This window comes from Anomaloglossus baeobatrachus, chromosome 5, assembly GCF_048569485.1.
Source record: "Anomaloglossus baeobatrachus isolate aAnoBae1 chromosome 5, aAnoBae1.hap1, whole genome shotgun sequence".
NCBI classification, from domain to species: Eukaryota; Metazoa; Chordata; class Amphibia; order Anura; family Aromobatidae; genus Anomaloglossus; species Anomaloglossus baeobatrachus.
The window spans coordinates 19,441,599-19,465,365 of NC_134357.1; the positions used below are offsets into that span (position 1 = coordinate 19,441,599).

Sequence of the window (23,767 nt, forward strand, 5' to 3'; positions counted from 1 at the left end):
TGACTGGAGACTGCCCTTCCCGTGGTTGTTCCTTCCCGTGGTTGTTTCTTCCCGGTGAAAGATCTGGCTAGTTTCCTGCCAGCGTTGAGAAACTTGTGATGGTGTCTCCGCGGCATTGTTGTTACACTGGTTCTGGCTGGAAGCACATAGGAAACCAGTATGCAGGAGAGCACATATTCAGCCTTATCTCTCCTGGCTGTAGGAAGCTTCACTTCTTTGTGGAGGTAATTATATGGAGAGAGAGATGTTCCCTCAGCATGGCTGTGACAGAGAATCTGGGAGCTTCTTCTTGGTCTCCTCCTGACTAGACTTGCTTTTATCCAGTTTACGTTTCAGCACTGCGGTGGAGACTCCTCCCAGCCATTTCCATGGCAGCTTGTGGTGAAGCGAATTAACACCTAACTAGATGGCCGCAAAGTACAATTAACGATCCTCAGTGGACGAATATCATAACACAATGCCTGATTTCCATTGCCCAAAGTAATTCCGGCACATTGTAACAGATCTACTGCCACACGACAACTGTTTAACTCAGCAGCAGTAGAACAGGTACCAGGAAACCACCGTTACATTTAAATGGCAGTTGTTAGAAACAAATTTTGGCTGTTAAATACAGCCGTCATCTGCCACGTGTGGAAGGAGCTCACGTGAGGACTCCTTCCCAGGATGTGAATAACATGTTTTCCCTTATCCATAGTAAGTGGATTTTTTCAGTGGGATTTTGGATGATTTTACTCATCTTCTTTCCTTTCAGATTCCAACAAGCTAGGATCCTCTCAGTGAAGATCTTCTTGGTACCGTAAATTTTACTGATTGACCCATCAAGGATGAATAAGGACAGAGACCAGATGGTGGAGAGGTTAATGAACCTCACCCTGGAGATCCTCTTCCGGATTACTGGAGAGGTGAGAGGTTCTGGTGATGTCACATTACATCATTATCTATGGTATTAAGAGATGGACATTCAGTGGTGCCTGAAAGTTTGTGAACCCTTCAGAATTTGCCATCTCTCTGAATAAATTTGACCTAAAACTATATTACACTTTCATATAAGTCCTAAAAGTAGATAAAACTCCAAATCAAACAAAAGAGCCAAAAAAATATTCCACATCATTTTTTAGATGAGAATGATCCAGTGTGACGTGTCTGTGAGTGATAAAGCCATGATACTACCGCCACCGTGTGTCACAGATGGGAGGAGGGTTTTATCCTCTTATACATTTTCTTTCTCCACACATAATGTTTCTCATTTAAACCACAAATCTCTATTTTAGCCTTAGCTGTCCACAAGACATTATTTTAGTATCCTTTTGGCTTGTCCCGGTGATCTTTAGCAGACTGGCAGCAATGTTTGTTTGTTTTTTTTTTAGAGAACAGTGGCTTTCTCCTTACAATCTTGCTATGCACACCATTTGTTTTTCAATAATATCTGATGGTGGATGCTAAACTTTATCATTATCTAATGTGTGAGAGGCCTTTAGTTGCTTTGAAGTTACCTTGGGTTCCTTTGAGACCTCGTGGATTGTTTGTTATACACCTTGCTTTTTGTTGGTCTCCATCTCCTCCATACACAATTTGTCTGATTTTGGATTGGTGCAGTCCAAACTCTTTTAGCAATAGTTTTAAGACCTTTTCAAGCCTGAAGAGAATAAATAACTCTTTGAGGTCCTCAAAAATCTTGTTTGATACATTTTCACAAACGTCATCAGACTTTAATAGCTCCCTGCTCTGTTCTTTAAAGGAAACTAATCACCAGGATTTTTGTATATAACCGAAAGCCAGTGCTATACTAGCGCTGAGTCTATACATACCTTTAGTAGTCAGCTCGGATGTATAGGTTTTTAAATCCAAAAAAGTAAAGTTTATAAAATCAGCAGCTTCTTGAGTGACAGCAGCTGAGGATCAGATAATATCTGGGGGGTATTCATAGTTATCTCCTCCCTCTGTTAGAATTAGCATAAGTATTATACAATCGATTTAACTTTTCACTCACAGGACCTGTGAGGTTATACCCATGTGACCAAAAGGGGGGGCCTCAGCCAACAGAAAAATGTTGCTTCCTGATATCAGCTTTGTTGGCTGAGGCCCCGCCCCTTCTGGTCACATGGGTATTGTGTCGCCCACCTGCAGCGGTCGCCTCAGGGACTTCACTCCACCTTTGGGGACACTACAGGGGCTCCACTTGATCACTGCTGGCAACAGGTATGTCAGGTTATTTACATATGAATCATGACGCCACTCTCTGTTTGCGGTCAGGATGAGGAATGACCACCACTGCAGTTTAACGAGCATCTGGGGCTGATGGGATCTGCAGTTGGATGGTGTGGCCTCCCGAGAGTGAGACTGACCCCAGGGGCTCGGGTGTATGTGTGTGGAATAACAGGTCGCAGAAGAACTCAGGCTCAGTCCGAAGTGTCTTTCAACTTGTTTACTCAAGTTCAGCTGGTTTTGTGAGGTAACCCGGGCGATACTGAGATACAGCAGGTGGAACCAGGTATCCTTCAGGCTGGCATAAGGGTAGCCGCTAACTTGCCTTCCTAGCACTTCTTGTTTCAGACAACCCCTGACTTAAAGTACCGTGGGATTCATTCAGGGAAGTCACAACTGCCTTTTCTCCCCTTTCTGGCCCGTTTGCTGGCAGCGTGGACCAAGGAAGATGGCTCCAGGCTCGATCCTCCTTATGGGCTCCCTTGTTGCTGCTGATGCTCGGACTCTGTTTTGGTTGGTGAGAAACCTCTAGTCCCTCCACCTGCAGGTTTAGCAGACCACTAAATGGATGTCTGGCTCTAGGGACCTGTACCCCGTTCGTGCCTGGTTACCAGGAGTCCCCGTACTCAACTGCCTGTCCTCTCTCTTAGGTGTCTTCCAGGCTGACTGTGTGGCAACAGTCTCCCCCGCCATCGGCCACTATATGTGCAGGGTCTGACTAGTGTGTCCGCTCTCGTGCATCTCCATTTCAGACTGGCTACCTCCAGCTCCTCTTTCTGACTGCCACTGCAACCTAGCTTCCAGCCTCTCTACCGCACTCCTTGATTGGATGTGGAGGCACGCCCCCTCCTGGGTCTGCCGAGGGGTCCCATCAATGGTGTGTGAGACCTGATCACTATGTGTCTGTGCGTACACACCCTATTCCAGCCTTCAGGATTACCTGTTTGCACTCACCCAGCATGGGTGCAGTACTCAATGGCACCTGACCAGGTCAGGGGCACCACATTATGACTTCCCACGGGTCCTGGGAGTGAAAAGTTACATTGATTGTATAATACTTATGCTAATTCTAACAGAGGGAGGGGATAACTATGAATTCCCTCCCAGATATTATCTGCTCCTCAGCTGCTGTCACTCAAGAAGCTGATGATTTTATAAACTTTACTTTCTTGGATTTCAAAACCTATACATCTGAGCTGACCACTAGAGGTATGTATAGAAGCAGCCTTGTAGTGCCAGTATAGCACTGGCTTTAGGTTATATACGAAAATCCTGGTGATTGGTGTGCTTTAAATAAAACACCTAATTGTCACTCGATTGATTGATGGTGAAATTAGAATTTGGTGTCATCAAATTATCTGCTAATCCTAAAGCTTCACTTATTGTTTATACTCATACACGTGATATTGGATAGTTTTCCTCATTTAAATAACAAAAACCAAAATCTAATATTTTCTCTTCCACATGACAGCACCAACGAGAGACAGGCTCTGCTTCAAAGACAGGAAAACTACAGCTTTAAAAGGCAGAGCTTCCCTATACACCAGTGGTTTCCAATCCTTTGAGGAGACCTATAGTTACCCGGCGTCTGCCATAGAAGATATTTGTTACCTGTGTCAGGGGGCCATGGGAGCCCGGCTTGGAATGGCACAGTGTGTCCCCGGTGGTCACCCCTGGTGACATCCGGAAAGAGGAGCACAGACTGATATGGCTCAGTGTCTCCCGGGGGAACCTCGTTCAGTATCTGGAGGGGATCAAGGCCTGGAAGGCTTGGTATCTCTCCAGGGAGGCACCTGGGTGGCATCTGTGAGTAGAGCCCAGGACATTTCCTGTGCACAGGATATGGTCAGTAGACGGACTTCGCAAGTAATCCCTTCTTCCTTCGCTGCTGCCTGTGTACTATCTGCTGCCAAGTGGAGGAGAAGGCAGCATGGTGTTTGGGTAGGGATTCTAGGGGCTAATGTGGGGCGGCTGGCTCCAAAAGGGGTGATGCTCCTGGCTGCTTTGAGAGTCAACAATTCTATCAATCCCATCATATAAAATCAAAGGAAAAAATCCATGTGATATGCAAATGTCCACCAAAGCAGCATATGATAAAATGGAGAAGAGGGTGGACTTGGGAAATTTTTAAAATTATTATATTTTATTGATAATAAATTTAAAAGGTAAACATGATTATGACACAAATAGGGGGCACTGAGCACCAGGATCCAGTACCTTTTATATAGGAAGGAGATGGCTGTAGTTGGTTCCAACCTGAGTTCCCCAGATCAGCAGGAATTAGCTCCTGCAGAACTCAGGAATAGTGGACATGAAACACCCAAACAGAACAGAGGCACAAGATCCAGAAAACTCATTTCGGATGCAAGGGAAATAATTACCTTAGCCAAAAGGAATTTTCAGTCACTGTTGGCAAACTATGTACAGGTTAAGGAACATTGTTCAAACAAAAAAGTCTGAGCATTTTTTTCTCTAAACCCAAGAGAATCTCCCAAGAGGGTGGATGTCCTTCTCCAAGAATGGCCCGGGGGTTGATTCATGCCTTCCCTACTATTTCTTTGATTCCCTTTGTTCTAAGGAAGATTCTGACGGACTGAGCGGAAGTAGTTTTCATTACTCCCTTTTGGCCCAGAAGGACTTACATAGTTACATAGGTTGAAAAAAGACCTAGGTCCATCTAGTTCAACCTTCCTCCACCAATTCTACATTTTGTCCCCAAGTCACTTATAACCAACAATGTTGTGTGTACTGAAGAAATCATCCAGCCCTTTTTTAAAAGCTGTTATAGTATCAGCCATTACTACCTCTTGTGGTCGGTATTCCACAGTCTGACTGCTCTAACTGTAAAGAACCCTTTCTTATTTAGCTGCCAGAATCGCTTTTCTTCCATTCGCAGTGTATGCCTCCTGGTCCTTAGTACTGTCTTTGGAAGAAATAAGTCATGTGCCAATCCTTTATATTGACCACACATGTATTTATACATATAAATGAGATCTCCTCTGAGACGTCTTTTTTCTAAGCTAAACATATCTAACTTTTTCAGCCTCTCATCATATGTGAGGCCTCCATTCCTCATCATACGGGCGGCCTCCATTCCTCATCATACGGGCGGCCTCCATTCCTCATCATACGGGCGGCCTCCATTACTCATCATACGGGCGGCCTCCATTACTCATCATATGGGAGGCCTTCCATTCCTTGTAGTTGTCTAGTTAGCCGCCTTTGAACTGACTCTAACTTCTGAATGTCCTTCTTAAAATGCAGAGCCCAAAACTGGATCCCATATTCCAGATGTGGCCTTACAAGTGATTTATAGAGGGGTAACAATACGTTGGGATCACGGGATCTAATCTCTCTTTTTATACACCCTAGCATCTTGTTTGCTTTAGCAGCTGCTGCTTGACATTGAGTGCTGCTGTTCAGCTTATTTGTAATGAGAATACCCAAGTCCTTCTCCTGTTCTGTAGTCCTGAGTTTACTTCCATTTAATGTATACGCAGCTATAGGATTACTCCGTCCTAGGTGCATTACTTTACATTTATCAACATTAAATCTCATTTGCCAAGTATCTGCCCATTCTGACATCTTATCCAGATCTTTTTGTAATATTGTACTATCAAGGTCAGTTTTTAATATCCTACATAGTTTGGTGTCATCAGCAAAGACTGACACTTTACTATCAGTCCCATTCCCAAGGTCATTAATAAAGAGATTAAAAAGAATCGGTCCTAGCACAGATCCCTGCGGCACCCCACTGTTGACTGCAGCCCATTTAGAGAATGTACCATTTATGACTACTATTTCCTATCTTTTAGCCAATTCCTTACCCGGTTGCATATAATTTCCCCTAGTCCTTGCTTCTGGAGCTTTAGTATAAGGCTATTATGTGGTACAGTATCAAATGCCTTTGCAAAGTCCAAATAAATCACATCAGCTGCATTACCAATATCCAGGTTTGCACTTACCCCCTTATAGAACCCCAACAGGTTGGTTAGACACGACTTATCTTTCATTAATCCATGCTGTTTGTCAGTTATTATATTATTTTCTGCAATATATTTTTGCATGTCATCCCTTAAAATGCTCTCAAAAACTTTGCATACTACTGATGTCAGGCTTACTGGACGGTAGTTGCCTGGATCTACCCTCTTACCTTTCTTAAATATCGGTACCACATCAGCAATCCTCCAATCCTGAGGCACCAACCCTGTTACAAGCGAGTCTAAGAAGATGAGATACAGCAGTCTGTCGATTTATGGAGCTCAATTCCCTCAATATTCGTGGATGAATGCCATCTGGCCCTGGGGATTTGTCAATGTTTAATTTACTCAAACGCAGGCGTACTTCTTCTTGTGTTAAAATAATTATATCGGGTAGTGAACTTTGATTTTTCACTTGGTTCACATGGCTATGCCTGAGGATGATAAGAGACCCGTGGGTCCTTCCAGAGATTCCAGACCTTCTATCCCAGGGTCCAGTCCTGCATTCCAATCTAATAAGCTTGCATTTGAGCTACAGCTTTTAGTGGCCAGGGGATTTTCGGAGAGACTTACTACCACTCTGAGGGACTTTAGGAAGAGAATAACTGCTAACATTTACTAAGATGTAGAGTACTTTTCAGATTAGTTTTTAGGGTTAAATCTTTTTGCAAATACTTCGATTCCTTGGTCGGTCATTTTGGAATTCCTACAGAAGGGGCTAGAAAAAGGTCTCAAGGCAAATATGCTTAAAGTTCACGTTTCGGCCTTAAGGGTTCTTTTCAGTTGTAAAAAAAAACCAGATCACTCTTGGGTTGTGAGGTTTGTTAAAGCTGTAGGTCTGTCTGCTGTACTAACTCAACCTTGGACCTCCCTTTGGGATCTTCCCTACTTTAGAAGGCCCTGTCTAGTGCTCCATTTGAGCCATTGTCGGAATGCGCTGTCAGGGTTCAGACCATTAATACTGCTCTTTTAGTAGCCCTCACATCATCCAGAAGAATAGGGGAGCTACAGGCTTTGTAAGTTAACCTACCCTTTTACAAAAACCTTCTGGATATGGTAATAATTAGGCCTGACCCCGCCTTTCTACCTCAGGTGGCCTTAGTATTTCATAGATGCCAAGATATTGTACTACCTTCATTCTGTGCAAAGCCCAAGAATGAGAAAGGGAATTTCACACGTTAGATGTTAGGCTACTTTCACACTTGCGTTGTTTGGCATACGTCACAGTGTGTTGTGTGACGCATGTGACGGATGCGTTGTAAATAGTGTGATAATAAAGGCAATGGATTCCTGTGAAATAACACGTTGCGTTAGTTTTTCTTTAGTCGAGAGAGAGAGAGAGAGACCAGGAGTGATTTTAAACAATTTAGAACGTTCTGCTGGACATGCTGAGCATGCTCAGTAGAACTTGACGGAATCCGGCATCGGAATACGTCACCATGCATCTTAATGGATCCCGACGGAATCCTGCGGAGTGCGTTTTTTTAAAGCAACACAAAAAAAAAAACCAACACTACATTCAGCGTTTCTTCCACCCGACGGTCACTGACGGGCAGCGACAAAACAACTGATGTGCCTCGGGGTGGATGCAATGCAAGACCATCCATTGCAATCCGCTCTTAATAGAAGCCTATGAGGAATAAACGGCTTCCTGCAACGGTTACCGTAATTCCTCAAGGCGGCGGATTGCAACGGATGCCGCACAACGCAAGTGTGAAAGTACCCTTAGGAGGTGTCTTCTTCATTACATAGAAGCAACAAAGGGTTTCAGGAGATTACCTCTCTCTTTAGTATTTTTCAGGGTCCCGGTAGAGGCCAGGGATTTTAGTAGCATACATGGCAGGGAGTCATGATACCCCTGAAAGTTTGAAAGCCCACTCTACTAGGGCTGTATCCACATCTTCATAGAATCATAGACTGGTAGAGTTGGAAGGGACTTCAAGGGCCATCAGGTCCAACCCCCTGCGAGTGCAGGCTTTTCTAAATCATCCCAGCTATATGTTTATCCAGTTTCTGTTTAAAGATTTCCATTGATGGAAAGCTCACCACCTCCCATGGTAGTCTGTTCCACTCTCTGACTACACTCACTGTCAGAAAGTTTTTCCTCATGTCTAATCTGAATCTCCTTCCTTTAAATTTCATCCCATTGCTTCTGGTACTTCCTTGAGAATAGGGTGGTTTCCTCTGCACTGTGACTACCTTTCAGATATTTGTAGACTGCTATTAAGTCTCCTCTCAGCCTTCTCTTTTTCAAATGAAATATCCCTAGTTCTTTTAGCCATTCTTCATATGACATGGTTCGCAGACCTTCTACCATCTTGGTTGCTCTTCTCTGGACTTGCTGCAATATATTGATGTCTTTCTTGATTTGGGGCACCCAGAATTGTACACAGTATTCCAGGTGGGGTCTGACCAGGGCAGAGTATAGGGGAATAATTACCTCTCTTGATCTAGATTCAATACTTGTCTTGATACATCCCAGAATTGTGTTGGCCTTTTTAGCTGCAGCTCCGCACTGTTGGCTCCTGTTGAATCTGTGATCTACTATTATGATCAAGTCCTTTTCCCCAGTGCTATCACCTAGTTCTACTCCTCCCATACTATATGTGCTTTTTACATTTCTTTTACCCAGATGTAGGACTTTGCATTTGTCCCTGTTAAAAACCTTTCTGTTCTCCTCGGCTTATTGTTCGAGTGTGTCTAGATCCTTTTGAATACGATCTCTTTCCTCTATAGTGTTGGCTACTCCTCCTATCTTAATATCATCTGCAAATTTTACAAGTTTCCCAGTAATTCCGTTATCCAGATCATTTATAAAGATATTAAACAGCACTGGGACCAGGACAGAGCCTTGCGGCACTCTGCTTTTGACTTTCCTCCAGTTTTATGTGTAGCCATTTAGTATTACTCGTTGCGCCCGATCATTAAGCCAGTTGGGAATCCATCTAACTGATTTTTTGTCAATTCCATACTTGATCATTTTTTTCAACGAAGATGTCATGTGATACTTTATCAAATGCCTTACTGAAGTCAAGGTATATACTATATCCACAGGATTCCCCTGGTCCAACCATTCAGTGACTTTGTTGTAGAAGGAAATTAGGTTGTTCTGACAAGACTTATTGGTCATAAAGCTGAGCTGGCTTTGGTTGATTAATGCCTTCCCATCCAGGTACCTAAGTAAATATTCTAGGATAATTTGCTCAAAGATTTTTCCTGCAACAGAGGTCAGGCTTACCGGCCTGTAATTCCCTGGATCCTCCTTTTCCCCCCTTTTTGTAGATAGGAACCACATTTGCCCTTTCCTAAACTAGAGGGACCTCTCCAGTTTCCCATGACTTATTGAAGATTATGGCAGCAGTACTATTATTTCCTCAGCTATCTCTTTCAAGACGCTTGGGTGTAAATTGGCTGGACCTGGGGACTTGGTTTCCTATAACTTGGCTAAGTGTTCTAATATCAATTCTTTGCTTATTGTCAACTTGGACTCCCCCTTACAATCACTTCTATCATGATTATTGTTGAGGCTTGCATTAGTTTTTTGGGAGAAGACAGATACAAAATACGAATTTAGTTGTTCCACCGGCTGTTCCACTTTGTTGACTGTTCCACCTTTTTGATTCTACAGGACTCCTATGGCCTCCTTCACTTTTCTTTTGCTTTTAACATACCCTCAAAATCCTTTTACCTTTCTCTTGGCCTCTTTTGAAAGCCTCAATTCGTGTTCGGCCTTAGCTCCTTTGATGCTTATCTTGCAGAGTTTGCAAACTGCCAAGTATTCTTCCCTAGGTATAACCCCCATCTTCCACTTCATGTATCTTATCTTTTTCTTTTTAAGCAGGTGATATAATTTTTTGTTCATACATCCTGGTTTCTTTAGGACTTTCTCATTTTTCTTCCTATTAGGTATTGTTAGTTCTTGTGCATTAAGAATTTCCTTACGGAAGATTTCTCATCCTTCGTGTGTAGTTTTGTGCCTAAGAATTAGGTGCCATGGAATTCTACCAATCTTTGCCTTTAGGGCTTTGAAGTCCTCTCTGCTAAAGTCAAGCCTTGAAGTATGTGTCTTCTCAGGTGTTCCCCTCTTGCAACCCCAAATTCAAGGAAAGCATGATCACTAAGTCCCAGTGTCCCCGCTACCCTTAGTCCCTTAACCATATCCTCGTTATTTGTTAGGACTAGGTCCAAGATGGCTGTTCCCCTTGTATTTTCTTCTACCAGCTGGGAGATGAAGTTGTCTGCGAGGCAGTAAAAAAAATTGGATAGAGCCTTTACTCTTACCTGTGAGGGTTTCCCAATGAATGTTTGGTTAGTTGAAATCTCCCATGATCACCATTTCATGTTTTTTTGAGAAAGTGGCCATTTGATGTGAAAAAAAGTGTCATCCATATCCTCTGATTGAACCGGTGGTCTGTAATAAACACCTATTATCATATCCTTCCCGTTGTTTATTCCATGAATCTTTAACCAAATATTTTCTAATAGATTCTCATACTCTGAAACTTTAATTTCTGTGGAGATGTGATCTTTTTAGACATACAATGCAACTCCTCCTCCTCTTTTGTTAGTTCTATTCTTTTTGAATAAGTTGTATCCTTCCATCTGTATATTGCAATCGTGTGTGTCACTCCACCAAGTCCTTCAATTTGTATATTCCAATCGTGTGTGTCACTCCACCAGGTCCTTCCATCTGTATATTCCAATTGTGTGTGTCACTCCACCAGGTCCTGCCATCTGTATGCTCCAATCGTGTGTGTCACTCCACCAGGTCCTTCCATCTGTATATTCCAATCGTGTGTGTCACTCCACCAGGTCCTGCCATCTGTATGCTCCAATCGTGTGTGTCACTCCACCAGGTCCATCCATCTGTATATTCCAATAGTGTGTGTCACTCCACCAGGTCCTTCCATCTGTATATGCCAATCGTGTGTGTCACTCCACCAGGTCCTTCCATCTGTATATTCCAATTGTGTGTGTCACTCCACCAGGTTTCTGTGATGCCGATGACATCATAATTTTCCTTGTGTTATGAGTTCTCGTTCTCCTTGTTAGTTTCCCATGCTTTGTGCATTTGTGTAAAAACATTTTAGTTTGTGCTCTTTTGCTCCTTTTTTCTTAATTCCTCCTGAGTTTTCTGCCCTCTTTACCACATCTAGTATCCTTGGTTGGTTCATCCTTTAGCTGCATGTTTTTGTCTGACATTTTTCTTCCCGTCCCTTTCTCTTGGGCGGAGAGCGTAAAAGCCTTTCTTGAACAAATTTGTACAGCAGCCACATGGTCTTCACCTTCCTTTTTTTAGGCACTACAGGTTGGATTGGGGTTCTAATGACCTTTCCATTGGGAGAAATGTTTTACAAGCGGTGGTCCCTCCCTAGGGGAATTCTCTGTAGTTCTTTTTTAGTGCTGTCCTGACAAAGGGAAAATAGATTAATCACTGGTAACTGGGTTTTCCAGACACATAACAGCACCCTTTATTTTCCCTTCCTTTGTTTCTATTTCCATTTTTTATGTTCCTCATTGGTGGTGTGTTACATATATTAGGTTTCGTGTCCTTGGGATTGATCCGCTCTGCTTGGTGTAGTTGTGGGTCTGGAAAACCCAATTACCAGTAAGCAATTATCTCTTTTTTACGGATGTATTACCAGTAAGCAACTATTCTTTACTGCTTTATTTTAATTTTCTATTTTTGCAACTTCTATGAAAAAGTGATGTAACTTGGGTTAAATTTATGCAGAAATTTGGAAAATCCTGAAGGGTTCACAAAAGTTTAAGAAGCATTTTAACTGAAGGAACTATAGAAATGTCTGTAGTGAGATTTATTACTGTGTCTCTCCATACATAGGATTACATAATGGTGAAGACCTCTAGCTGTCAGGCCCCAGTGTCTGAGGAATGGGGAGGATTCCTAAGCCCAATCCCGGGGTCTCCACCCTCCCGGATACATGAGGCCATCAATGACCAGAAGATCCTAGAACTCATCTACAAGATGATTGAGCTGCTGACTGGAGAGGTGACACTGCTGGGAATGCTGGGACATTATACAGTAACGCTATGAAGGGATCGGGGGATGACGGTATCATTGTATGTGTCAGGTTCCTATAAGGTGTCAGGACGTCACCATCTATTTCTCCATGGAGGAGTGGGAGTATCTAGAAGAGCACAAGGATCAGTACAAGGACGTCATGATGGAGGAGAATCCACCCCGCACATCACCAGGTAATGGACAGGACCAAATACACACATCTGTTAAAGGGATTGGTCACTTTAGAGAAATATTTAAAAGTTGACCAGCTACTGAAGAAAAAAAACTTTCAGAAAGATGAAAATTAAGTAAAATTACATACATATACTGTATATATTTCCTTATGTCTTTCCTACAGTAAGAACCAGTAAGAGGACGACGCCAGAGACTCATCCCGGAGCTCAGGACTGGTCACAGGATCATCAGGTCGGTGGGGAGGAGGTTGTAGGGATCTGATGTGTAGGAGGCTGTGCAGGTCGTGTTCTGCCGTCCAGCATTATTGTATGATTTATACATGGCGGAGATGGCAGCTGACCACAGACGTTACATGGGGTCTGGATCTCCTCATACTTTTCTGGCTGTGGAAAAGGAACTGATGGGTTGGATTTATATGGAAGATGTGCCGCTCTTTCTCGTAATGGCAGCTTCGGTCGTCCTGCTAAGGATGTTACCAAAACACATTATTCCCTATCCATGGAATAAGGAATGACTATCACTGGGGGTTTGGCCTCTGGTCTCTCCACTGATCCAGAGATTGGGGCTCTGTGACCCCAAGATTGTGGCTCTGCAGCCCCTTCCGGAAAAGAGCGAAGGTGCGCATGCTCAACCTTCGCTTCATTGATTATCACTGGGAATTGGAAGTGCATCGCTCGGCTGTTTACATCAGTCCAGGGCCGGACTGGGACTAAAATTCAGCCCTGGCATTTGGGGGTACAGAGGCCCACTTTTCTCGTGGTGAATGTGTAATATATTTCTGCACTTGTATATGTGAGTACTGTATGGCATTATGTGAGCACTGTATGGCATTATGTGAGCACTGTATGGCGCTGTGTGACACTATCACTCTGTCACACTGTATGGCACTATGTGAGCACTGTATTGCATTATGTGACACTGTATGGCACTATGTGACACTGTATGGCACTATGTGACACTGTATGGCACTATGTGACACTATGGCATTATGTGAGCACTGTATGGTATTATGTGAGTACTGTATGGCACTATGTGAGTACTGTATGGCTCTATGTGACACTGTATCACTCTGTCACACTGTATGGTGCTATGTGACACTATATGGCACTATGTGAGCACTGTATGGCATTTTATGAGTACTGTATGGCACTGTGAGCACTGTATGGCACTATGTGACAAATTTTTGCAGTGTGTAGCAGACCTTGATGTATTTTCTGCTCTTTGCTTCCCTGATTTGTGGATTGTTCCGCCACATACCTGTGTCCTAATCACTCTACAAGCGCTGCAGTCACTACAGGGGATTGTACCTGTGCGCTCAGGTCCAGGACTAATATCACTGATATCACACTAATTAGTCCTCGATTAATGACTCCGCACCCCCCTCCCCACACACACACACACACACACACACACACACACACACACACACACACACAAAAACACACACACACACACACACAATACAATGCACCCCCATTACCCCTCCCCCCCCCCCACACACACACACACACACACACACTACAATGCACCGCCATTACACACACACACACACACACACACAGTACAATGCACCCTCATTACCCCTCCACACACGCACACACATACAATGCACCCCCATTACACACACACACACACACACAGTACAATGCACCCCCATTACCCCTCCACACACGCACAGACATACAATGCACCCCCATTACACACACACAATACACTCCCATTAGCCACACACACACACACACTACATTGCACGCTCCATTACCCCCTCCCCCCACACACAATACAATACACCCCCCCATCACCCACTACACAAACACACACACACAATGCAGCCCCCATTACCCCTCCCCCCACACACAATACAATGCACCCTCCATTACCCCCTCCCCAGACATAATACAATGCACCCCCATCACCCCCTACACACACAAATTACACCATCCCATCACTACACACTCCGGCCCACCCCTCCCTCGGAATACAGTACTCTTACCCCCCCCCCCCTGCTTGTCACAAAGCTGTGTTCCTTCACAAATATTCCCCCCGTTATGTGTCTCAGCCCCTCCCCACTCATCCCCATTAATTAAACCTGTCTCTTCGGCTCCTCCATGGAGCGCTTACCGCTTCCTAATGTCTCCTGTGTGCCGGCGCCCGCAGCACTGTGATTATGTCAGCAAGGTGCTGATCTCATCACATTGCTGCACGTCAGGGGCAGTCCTCGTCCCGGTGCCCTTTTCAAATCTATTTACGTCTTAAAGACACAAATACATTTGCATAGGAAGGAGGAAGCTGCGGTCACCGGCACTGCCACCGCCGCGCTCCTCAGCAGTGTGTGCATGCCGGGCCGGCAGAGCAGCACACAACAGGGCCGGCACAGCACAGGCCTGCCTCCTGGTCCTGCTGCAGCTAGTGTGCCCGGCCTGCACACACTGCTGAGGAGCGTGGCGGTGACTGCAGATACAGCGGCCCACCACAGGGACCGGTCCACTACAGGGACCGGGCCATCTGGCATTTGCCAGAATTGCCCTATGGTCAGTCCGGACTTGCATCAGTCCCATAGGGAATGAATGGAGCAGAAGCCGAGCATGCGCACCTTCACTCTTTTCAGGATGGGACTGCAGAGCTGCATACACAGGATCTCTGGATCTGGTGTCTCCGCAGTCGAATCTCCGCCAATCTACGATGGACAGGGGATAACTTGCTGATTTGGGGAGGAATAACCCTTTAATGATCTTTTCTGTCATCTATTCATTCCATGTGAATAGATGCCATTGCTTTCACAGCTTGTGAATCAGGATGAAGTTCTGCACCATTGTCCTACTACAGACATAATAGAAGAAGAGGAGAAATATGTGAGGGGTGACGAGCAGTGTAAGAAGGAGACTCCGACAGATGACGGCTCCGGTGAGTAGTGGCCACTGAATGCAGATCACATATTCCTCTTCTCCACTGGATGCAGCAGTTTTATTTTTTCTCCAACTTTTCATGAGCTGAATTCAGAGATCTTATGTCTTTCCTACAGTAAGAACCAGTAAGAGGACGACACCAGAGAGACATCCCGGAGCTCAGGACTGGTCACCGCTTCATCAGGTCGGTATGGAGGAGGTTGTAGGGATCTGATGTGTAGGAGGCTGCGCAGGTCGTGTTCTGCCATCCAGCATTATTATATGATTTATACATGGTGGAGAAGGCAGCTGACCACAGACGTTACATGGGGTCTGGATCGCCTCATACTTTTCTGGCTGTGGAAAAGGAACTGATAGGTTGGATTTATATGGAAGATGTGCAGCTATTTCCCGTAATGGAAGCTTCGGTCGTCCTGCTAAGGATGTTACCAACATACATTATTCCCTATCCATGGAATAAGGAATAACTTGATCACTGGGGGTTTGACCACTGGTCTCTCCACTGATCCTGAGATTGGGGCTCTGTGACCCCAAGAATGTGGCTCTGCAGCCCCTTCCGGAAAAGAGCGAAGATGCGCATGCTCAACCTTCGCTTCATTGATTATCAATGGGAATTGGAAGTGCATCGCTCGGCTGTTTACATCAGTCCCATAGACAATGAATGGAGCAGAAGTCGAGCATGCACACCTTCACTCTTTTCAGGATGGGCTTCAGCGCTGCATACACAGGATCTCTGGATCTGGTGTCCCAGCAGTCGGACCCCCGCCAATCTACAATGGATAGGGGATAACTTGCTGATTTGGGGAGGAATAACCCTTTCATTATCTTTTCTGTCATCTATTCATTCCATATGAATAGATGCCATTGTTTTCACAGCTTTTGGATCAGGACCATTGTCCTACTACAGACATAATGGAAGAAGAGAAGAAATATGTGAGGGGTGACGAGCAGTGTAAGATGGTGACTCCGACAGATGACGGCTCCGGTGAGTAATGGCCTCTGAATGCAGATCACGTATTCCTCTTCTCCACTGGATGCAGCAGTTTCGTTTTTTCTCCCATTTTTCATGAGCTGAACTCAGAGAGCTAAGACTTTTTCTATGTACAAAAGGCCTTTTTCTCTCAAATATTGTTCAGAAATTTGTGGAAATCTTCGCACTTCTCTGTGCGGAGATAATCCATCCACCTGATAGGTGTGACATATCAAGATGCTGATTAGGCATCATGATTATTGCACAGGTGTGCCTTAGGCTGACCAGCATGATTATTGCACAGGTTTGCCTTAGGCTGGCCAGCATGTTTATTGCACAGGTGTGCCTTAGGATGGCCACTATAAAATGTGCAGTTTTATCACAAAGCACAATGCCAGAGATATTGAAATTTTGAGGGAGCGTGCAGTTGGCTGCTGACTGCAGGAATGTCACCAGAGCTGTTACCTGTGAATTGAATGTTCATTTCTCTACCATAAGTCGTCTGCAAAGGTGTGTCAGAGAATATGGCAGAATATCCAACCGGCCTCACAACCGCAGACAATGTGTAACCACACCAGCCCAGGACCTCCACATCCAGCATCCTCACCTCCAGGAGCGTCTGACACCAGCCATCCGGACAGCGGCTGCAACAATCGGTGCAAAACCAAAGAATTTCTGCACAAACTGTCAGAAACTGTCTCAGGGAAGCTCATCTGCTGCTCATCATCCTCATCAGGGGTCCTCCTGACTGCAGAGTGTCGTTGTAATCGACTTGAGTGTGCAAGTGGTCACATTCAATGGCATCTGGCACGTTGGAGAGGTTTCTCTTCACGGATGAATCCCAGTTTTCACTTTACAGAGCAGACAGCAGACGGTGTGTATGGCATTGTGTGGGTGAGCGGTTTGCTGATGTAACCGCTGTGAATAGAGTGGCCCATCCATCGTGGCAGTGGGGTTATGGTGTGGGCAGGAATATATTACGGACAACAAACACAGGTGCATTGTTGACACCACTTTGAATGTACAAAGACACTATCATGAGAACTTGAGGCCCTTTGTTGTGCCTCATCCACGACCATTACCTCATGTTACAGCTGATAATTCGCGGCCCCATGGTGCAAGGATCTGTGCACAATTCCTGGAAGCTGAAAACATCTGGCGGCATACTCTCCAGACAGGTCACCCATTGAGCATGGTTGGGAAGATCTGGATCGGAGTATACAACAGGGAGGACAAGTTCCTGCCAATATCCAGCCATTGAAGAGGAGAGGACCAACAATCCACAGGACACAATCACCAACCTGATCAACTGTATGCGAAGGAGATGCGTTGCACTGTGTGAGGCAAATGGTGATCACCGACTGGTTTTCTGCTCCCCCTCCTCCTCCAAATCCCCTTCAGTTACTGGCAAACTGCACATTTTACAGTGGCCCATATTGTGGCCAGCCTAAGGCACACAGATTTAGACAAATTGGTAAACAATATTTGAAAGATATAGGCCTGTTGTACATAGAAAAAGTCTTAGATGGAGCTGGGCGGACCAGGACTGTAAAAGTCCGGATCCGCGCAGTTTCAAAGTTTCCTGGGTGCCGGACCTGGGCCCGCGATTCCGGCTGTTTGATCCAGATCCGGCACTCGAGAAGTAAAAAAAAAGAGAAAATTAGAATCAATTGAGTGCATCACACTTACCTAGGCTCTGTCGCAGCTGTATATTGCTGCTCCTGCAGCCTCCACTCATCATTGCTCATCTATATTTGTGACGCCCTGGCCTATCAGGTCGTCACAGGGTATTGTGCAATCTGCCCTTCTGTGCAATATCCACCTCCTCCTTGGTCCCCAACTTATGGTGTTGCCAATACCAGCCAATTAAAATCCTAGGAACACTCTGCACCACACCCACCAGACACACCAGTTGACGGCCTGAGTGGAATAGGGTCATCCCACTTGGGGGGTTGGTAAGGGGAGGTAAGGAGTAGGTTAGTGGAGTGTAGGAAGTGAAGGAGAGAGGAGGTCAGGAGCCGGGCTCCTTGGAAGTAACTAGGTGGCAGACGGTGATCTGGGCCTAGTAGGAGCTGGAACCCCGGTTGCAGGAGATAGTGACAAGGGGCACGGAACTGTCGAGGAGGACAGCCGGCGGCCTTGTACCATCACCAGGCTGGGACCAGGGCACGACTGGGTACGTGGACCCTAGGTCAGGGAGTATCTTCATGCAACCTGACAATTTACCCGACGAGAACAGAGCCTTCAAGATCCGCTCCCCACCCGCTCCAAAAATCGGGGTACTAGCGCAACGAGGGGGATAGGACTTTCCACAAAAACAGTCCAGAAAATCCCATGCGGGAATCCTTAGAGCAAGCTCCCACAGTTAGCCACACTGGGGAGCGGGACCTGACTAGTTTTACACTACAGAGGCCAACTAGCAAGAGAACCTAGTGCCAAGGGAAAGGTCAAAGATCATCAGGCAACACCAGTGGAAACGGGACCCAAACTAGCTCTCCTTAGCGGCAGTGGTGTCCAGAACTTTGGTTTACCAAGTTGTCGGTGTCAGCTTTATGGACTGAGTGAGTACACAAGTGACCCTTTCACCGCCAACGGCACTCCCCAACTCTATCACAGAGTCCCGGTGCATCCCCCCTACCCGTGGAGGGGTTAAAACACCTAGCTGCCAACTCCATCGCCTCCAGGTGCTCCCAGCTGCAGCGGTGGTACTTCACCTTACCACACACCACAGGTGGCATCACGAACTTTAAATATACAATCCCCTGTAAATACCCCCTTTATTTGAGTGGCCGCACGACCCCCAGGTCCGGATGCCCCTCAAGCCACTCCGGATCCGAGCAGCCCGGCTGCTGACGTGGGGGCGGCACATATGCACTCAGCACACCTTTCTCTGCCCCCCGGCCGGCCTTGCCTCTGTCATTGGTTGCAGTCAGACAGTCCCTCATTCTGTGTGTCCGCGTCTCACTGCAATCAGTTATCGCAGCATATTCATTCTTTGGAGCTCACAGCAAGTGGTCGTGCTCTATGGCCGCTCGCTGTGACAGATGTAGGAGAGCTGGAATTGTCGTGGGACCTCATGTGGATTATGTCAGACCTGCAATGCGAGATTCGCGCAAGTGTGTGACTCCGGCTTTATTTTGATACACAGTCATGATAAAGCCCAACTGCAGCCATGGGCTTTATCTGTGCCGGTATCAGAATACGGGGACCCTGCGCTGATTGTTTTGTGTACTCATTTATTTTTATACCACGATACTCGTAGACATTTGCACTGCTTTCTCCGCCCACCGGCTGTCCTGGTGCCTGTGATTGGTTGCAGTCAGCTGACACGCTGACACTCAGATTGGGGGCACGTCTAACTGCAACCAATTACATTTACCGGTGGGCAGGGGAAAGCAGTGAATTTTAATGAGGGTTGTCGGCTCCGGAAATGAAAGCGGGACCTGGAAGCAGCTTGCCGCCATTACGGAGCTTTAATGAGTACACCGCGCACGCTCTTACCCCTCTAACTATTCTACCAACATTTTCAATCTCCGGAATCTGGTTCCCATAGACTTATATGCTTACCAGACTCTGGACCGGATCTGGGTTGTTTTTTTTTTAAATTTATTAGGGACCCGCTGGTCCCAGTTTTCTGAGAGTTCGCGCAGCTCTAGTCTTAGATCTTTGAGTTTAGCTCATGAAAAATTCAAGCAAAAACAAGTGTTACAGTTTATATTTTTGTTCAGTGTCTATTTCATTTGACATATATAATTATTTATGTGTCATGATCACAGTGCTGCTTATTAATTATAATATTATCACTCCTCGTTATAGAAGGGATAATAGAATCCCAATATTAGACTGGGAATTAACATTGAGAACTGAGCATGTCCTCTCCCACCCCACGAATTGGGATTTCTTGGTCAAAAATAGGGACATTTTAATAATATTTGTTTCATGGTAATAATAAAAGTTAAATATTAATATTATATATTCTCATTCTTTATACTCAGTGGTGTACACTGTATGTGGACATAAATACTGTAGGGTGGTAAAAGAGCTGAATGTCTTTTTACCCTCTTCTATGCCAGGCTATGGGAATATTACATTTATATATGAAAATATGATTGCACCACAGCAACTAATTTATTCCAAGTAGACAAACAGCTGGAAAATGTGGATTCTCAACTCTAATTACTCCAATTAAATTGCATAATATTCTCATTCTATATTCTGCAATATCCTCATCAGAGGCATGACAACTGCGGTCGCAGAAGTCGCGACTATACCCAATACCCGCCTTACAGGGAAGCAGCCAGCCCGACTCCGCTCAGTGAGAGGAGCAGCGCTGTTCCTCTACTTGGCAGTGCTTGGCTCCGCCCCCTCCAACCTCTTCCTGCCTGTGACGTCAGGCTTGTTGACCCTGCCACGTCGCCATGTGGTACTGCTGCCTTTATGAACTGCAGGGAACCTAATGGTCAGTGTAGCCCCTTACTCTCTCTCCCTCTTCTCACTAGCAGTCGTGACTGAGAGCAGAGGTATAGGGAGGAGGACATGGCAGCTGATAGTCCTACTGAATAGACTTGTAGAATTTGTATTATGGCAAGAAATCCCACTTCTTAAACCTGACAGGGCACACCTGTGAAGTGAAAACCATTTCCGGTGACTACCTCTTGAAGCTCATCAAGAGAATGCCAACAGTGTGCAAAGCAGTAATCAAAGCAAAAGGCGGCTACTTTGAAGAACCTAGAATATAAGACATATTCTCAGTTGTTTCACACTTTTTTGTTAAATATTTCATTCCACATGTGATAATTCATAGTTTTGATGCATTCAATGTGAATCTACAATTTTCAGAGTCATTAAAATAAAGAAAACTCTTTGAATGAGAAGGTGTGTCCAAACTTTTGGTCTGTACTGTATGTACGTTCGTTCATGCTTGTCCTTTGCTGCCATCTACTGGTCAGACCTTTCTGTTCCCCTGGTTCTTGTTAGCCCAGCCTGTGGTAGTGTTTTCAGCCCTACTTGTGACCTCACATCCTGACTCCAAGTTATACTTTCACTTTTCAGTCAGTGCATCGTGAAGAGCACATCTCTGTCCTTTGGGCCTCAGAAAGGAAACGTTTTTGACCATAGTAGAAGCTCTAGGACAATTGACTCGCCCACCCCAGGGCTATGGGACACCCGGTGCCGGGCCGGACTAGTCCGGTGGTAGTCAGTGGTGGCTGGGCCCGGCTCCGTGGCCCTGGTGGGTGTCAGTTGAATATGTGGCTGATGAGTTAAAGTTAATGTTCGTGACGCCACCTGTGGTATGCGGCTATTAAGCCGCCGCTGCTATGGGAGAACTCCGGGGTGATGTCATGGCAGCTATGATGGTACTGCTCCCCACAGGTGGAGCGATGCCCCGGGATACAGTTGGTGCCCGTGAAAGTCTATGGTGTTGTGTGGCTAACACGGTGCAGGGCCGACAGGCGAGGAAAGAACCAGGCACAAACAACAGTCTCTTTACCTTCTCCTCTTTTACTCTGGGAACAGTCCAGTTCTGGGAGACCGTTACAGGTGGTGATGGGGATCCGGTCGGCCTGGAAGTACTTGGGATGATCTTTCTGGCCAGCTGAGTATGAGGCCTACTCCTGTACTTTGCTTTGTGATGATAGGACCCTGCTTCTCTGAATCCAGCAATGGCCCTCTTTGCTGCTGGGATCGATGGCACGTCCCTTCTTTCTGTAGGTGGCTGCGCAGACCCTCTCTCTGGTGCTTCTCCACTGGAGTCCACACCGGGCCCTGATGCTGCAGCTGTACCTTGGATGTTTCTGGGCCAGGGGCTTGCAGCTCTCCTGCCCTTCGGACTCGGCTACCAGGGACGGATTTTATACCCTGGCAACCACAGACTCCGATGTCTGAGTCTCTCTGCTGCCTCTCAGCTATTCCTGCTTCTCTGGGCCAAGCTGCTCCAGCTCTAGGCCCCAGATTCACAGGACAGCTCACTCTGCGTCTGTTCACTTCCACTACTCCCCTCAGACTGACTCCACTTCCTCCCTCTGGTCAGGTAGAGGAAGGCTCCCTGGAATTCCAGGTTCAGAGCTCCCCCTGCTGGCCGGAGGGAGAACTGTGTTGGGTGTTAAACCTGCTGGCCAATGGATCTCCCAATTACCTCCAGGCTCAGCATTAACCCTTTGGGAGGGCAATGCTGTTGTGGCGACCAGGTCCTAGGGCGCCACACTCCCCCTTAGTTAAATTCAGTACTCCCGGACTGTGGAAACAAAACATAACATGTCATACATTTCATCCCAATATGGGAGGCACATTCTCTTTAACGTTACAAATTCAAACAGTACTATAAGAGTCCAGTGTGGCTCCCTGCCGGGTGTCCATTACACTGCTCCATGGGGGACCCGCCGCGATAAAACCCCCAACGTAGGCTCTGGGCGTGCGTCAGAGCATTGATGACCCCACTCTATGCACGCCGGACGGGTTTTTCTTCAGGGGTGTCGAGCACACTGGTGCTAACTATGAACAATTTAGGTGTTGGCCACCCATAGTCCAGTGGCCCAATTGTCCATTTTCACAATCAAAGAAAAAGAAAAACATTTTGTACACAACATTACAGACATTTCGCATAACTATTTACATTCCAATAAATACTCTTTCTTTCTCCTTTATACATTTGATTCCCTATACCTTAGAGGGGGTTGTCCCCGAGTGCTGCGTTGGGACCTGCGTAGCTCTGGTGTTTGTCCCTGACTACTTAGTGTGTCTCCTATCTCAGCACTACCGGTAGGCCTAACCCCAATAGGTATGCATGATGATCGCCCATGTGGTCTAAGAGTCGCCAAGGGTATGACAGGTTCACCACTGACAGGGGGTTGATCCTCCTGTTCCACTGCTGGCGTGTCACCTCGTGTCGGGGCGGACGGTTCTTTGGGTGGATCCGGAACCTGTTCTGTTTCTGGCTCGACCAACTGTGGGAACGTCAGGACCGGTACCACTACGGCACCATTTATGCGGGTCCAAGTCTTGGGGAATTTGCCGAGGATTGTTTGTATCATCTCTTCCCCCTCTTCTCGAACTTCCTCCACTTCCTTTTGAACTTTGCACCGCTCAGGGCACGTCTTCAGGCGGTCTCTGGATACTGCTTGACAAGTCTTGCCTTCATCCTTGCTTATGAGGCACACCTTACTGTTGTCAAAGTTGGAGGGGATAATGGTGTAGGGCTCGTTTTCCCACTGATCATCCAATTTATGCGTCCTCCGCTTCTTCTTGAGGACTTGTTCTCCAGGTGCTAAGGGAGTTGCTGGGGCCGTTTGATTGTACTGCTGTTCTTGTCTTGTTCTGGCTTGAGACAGGCTCCTCTCTACGCATTCCTGGACCTTACGGTACTGCTGCTGCCGTTCTGTATCCCAATCCTCTATTTCTTGAACCGCCTCAGGCGACACAGTCCCCATCTCAAAGTCTACAGGCAACCTGCCAGGTCTGGCTCGCATCAGGTAAGCGGGGCTGCAGT

The 23,767-nt window shown here is 46.0% G+C and overlaps 1 protein-coding gene across 1 annotated transcript in view; it reads left to right on the plus strand.

Annotated features, from left to right (window-relative positions):
* The first annotated feature begins 810 nt into the window (after nt 1-810).
* The window catches only part of LOC142310672 (gastrula zinc finger protein XlCGF66.1-like), a 41,559-nt gene continuing 18,602 nt past the window's right edge, over nt 811-23,767 (plus strand). Inside the window, exons 1-7 of the mRNA XM_075348256.1 lie at nt 811-905; nt 12,031-12,198; nt 12,281-12,404; nt 12,569-12,636; nt 15,171-15,309; nt 15,428-15,495; nt 16,170-16,296. Coding sequence (XP_075204371.1) covers nt 828-905; nt 12,031-12,198; nt 12,281-12,404; nt 12,569-12,636; nt 15,171-15,309; nt 15,428-15,495; nt 16,170-16,296 — 772 coding nt within the window. The 5' untranslated portion in view covers nt 811-827. The remainder of the gene's footprint in view (nt 906-12,030; nt 12,199-12,280; nt 12,405-12,568; nt 12,637-15,170; nt 15,310-15,427; nt 15,496-16,169; nt 16,297-23,767) is intronic.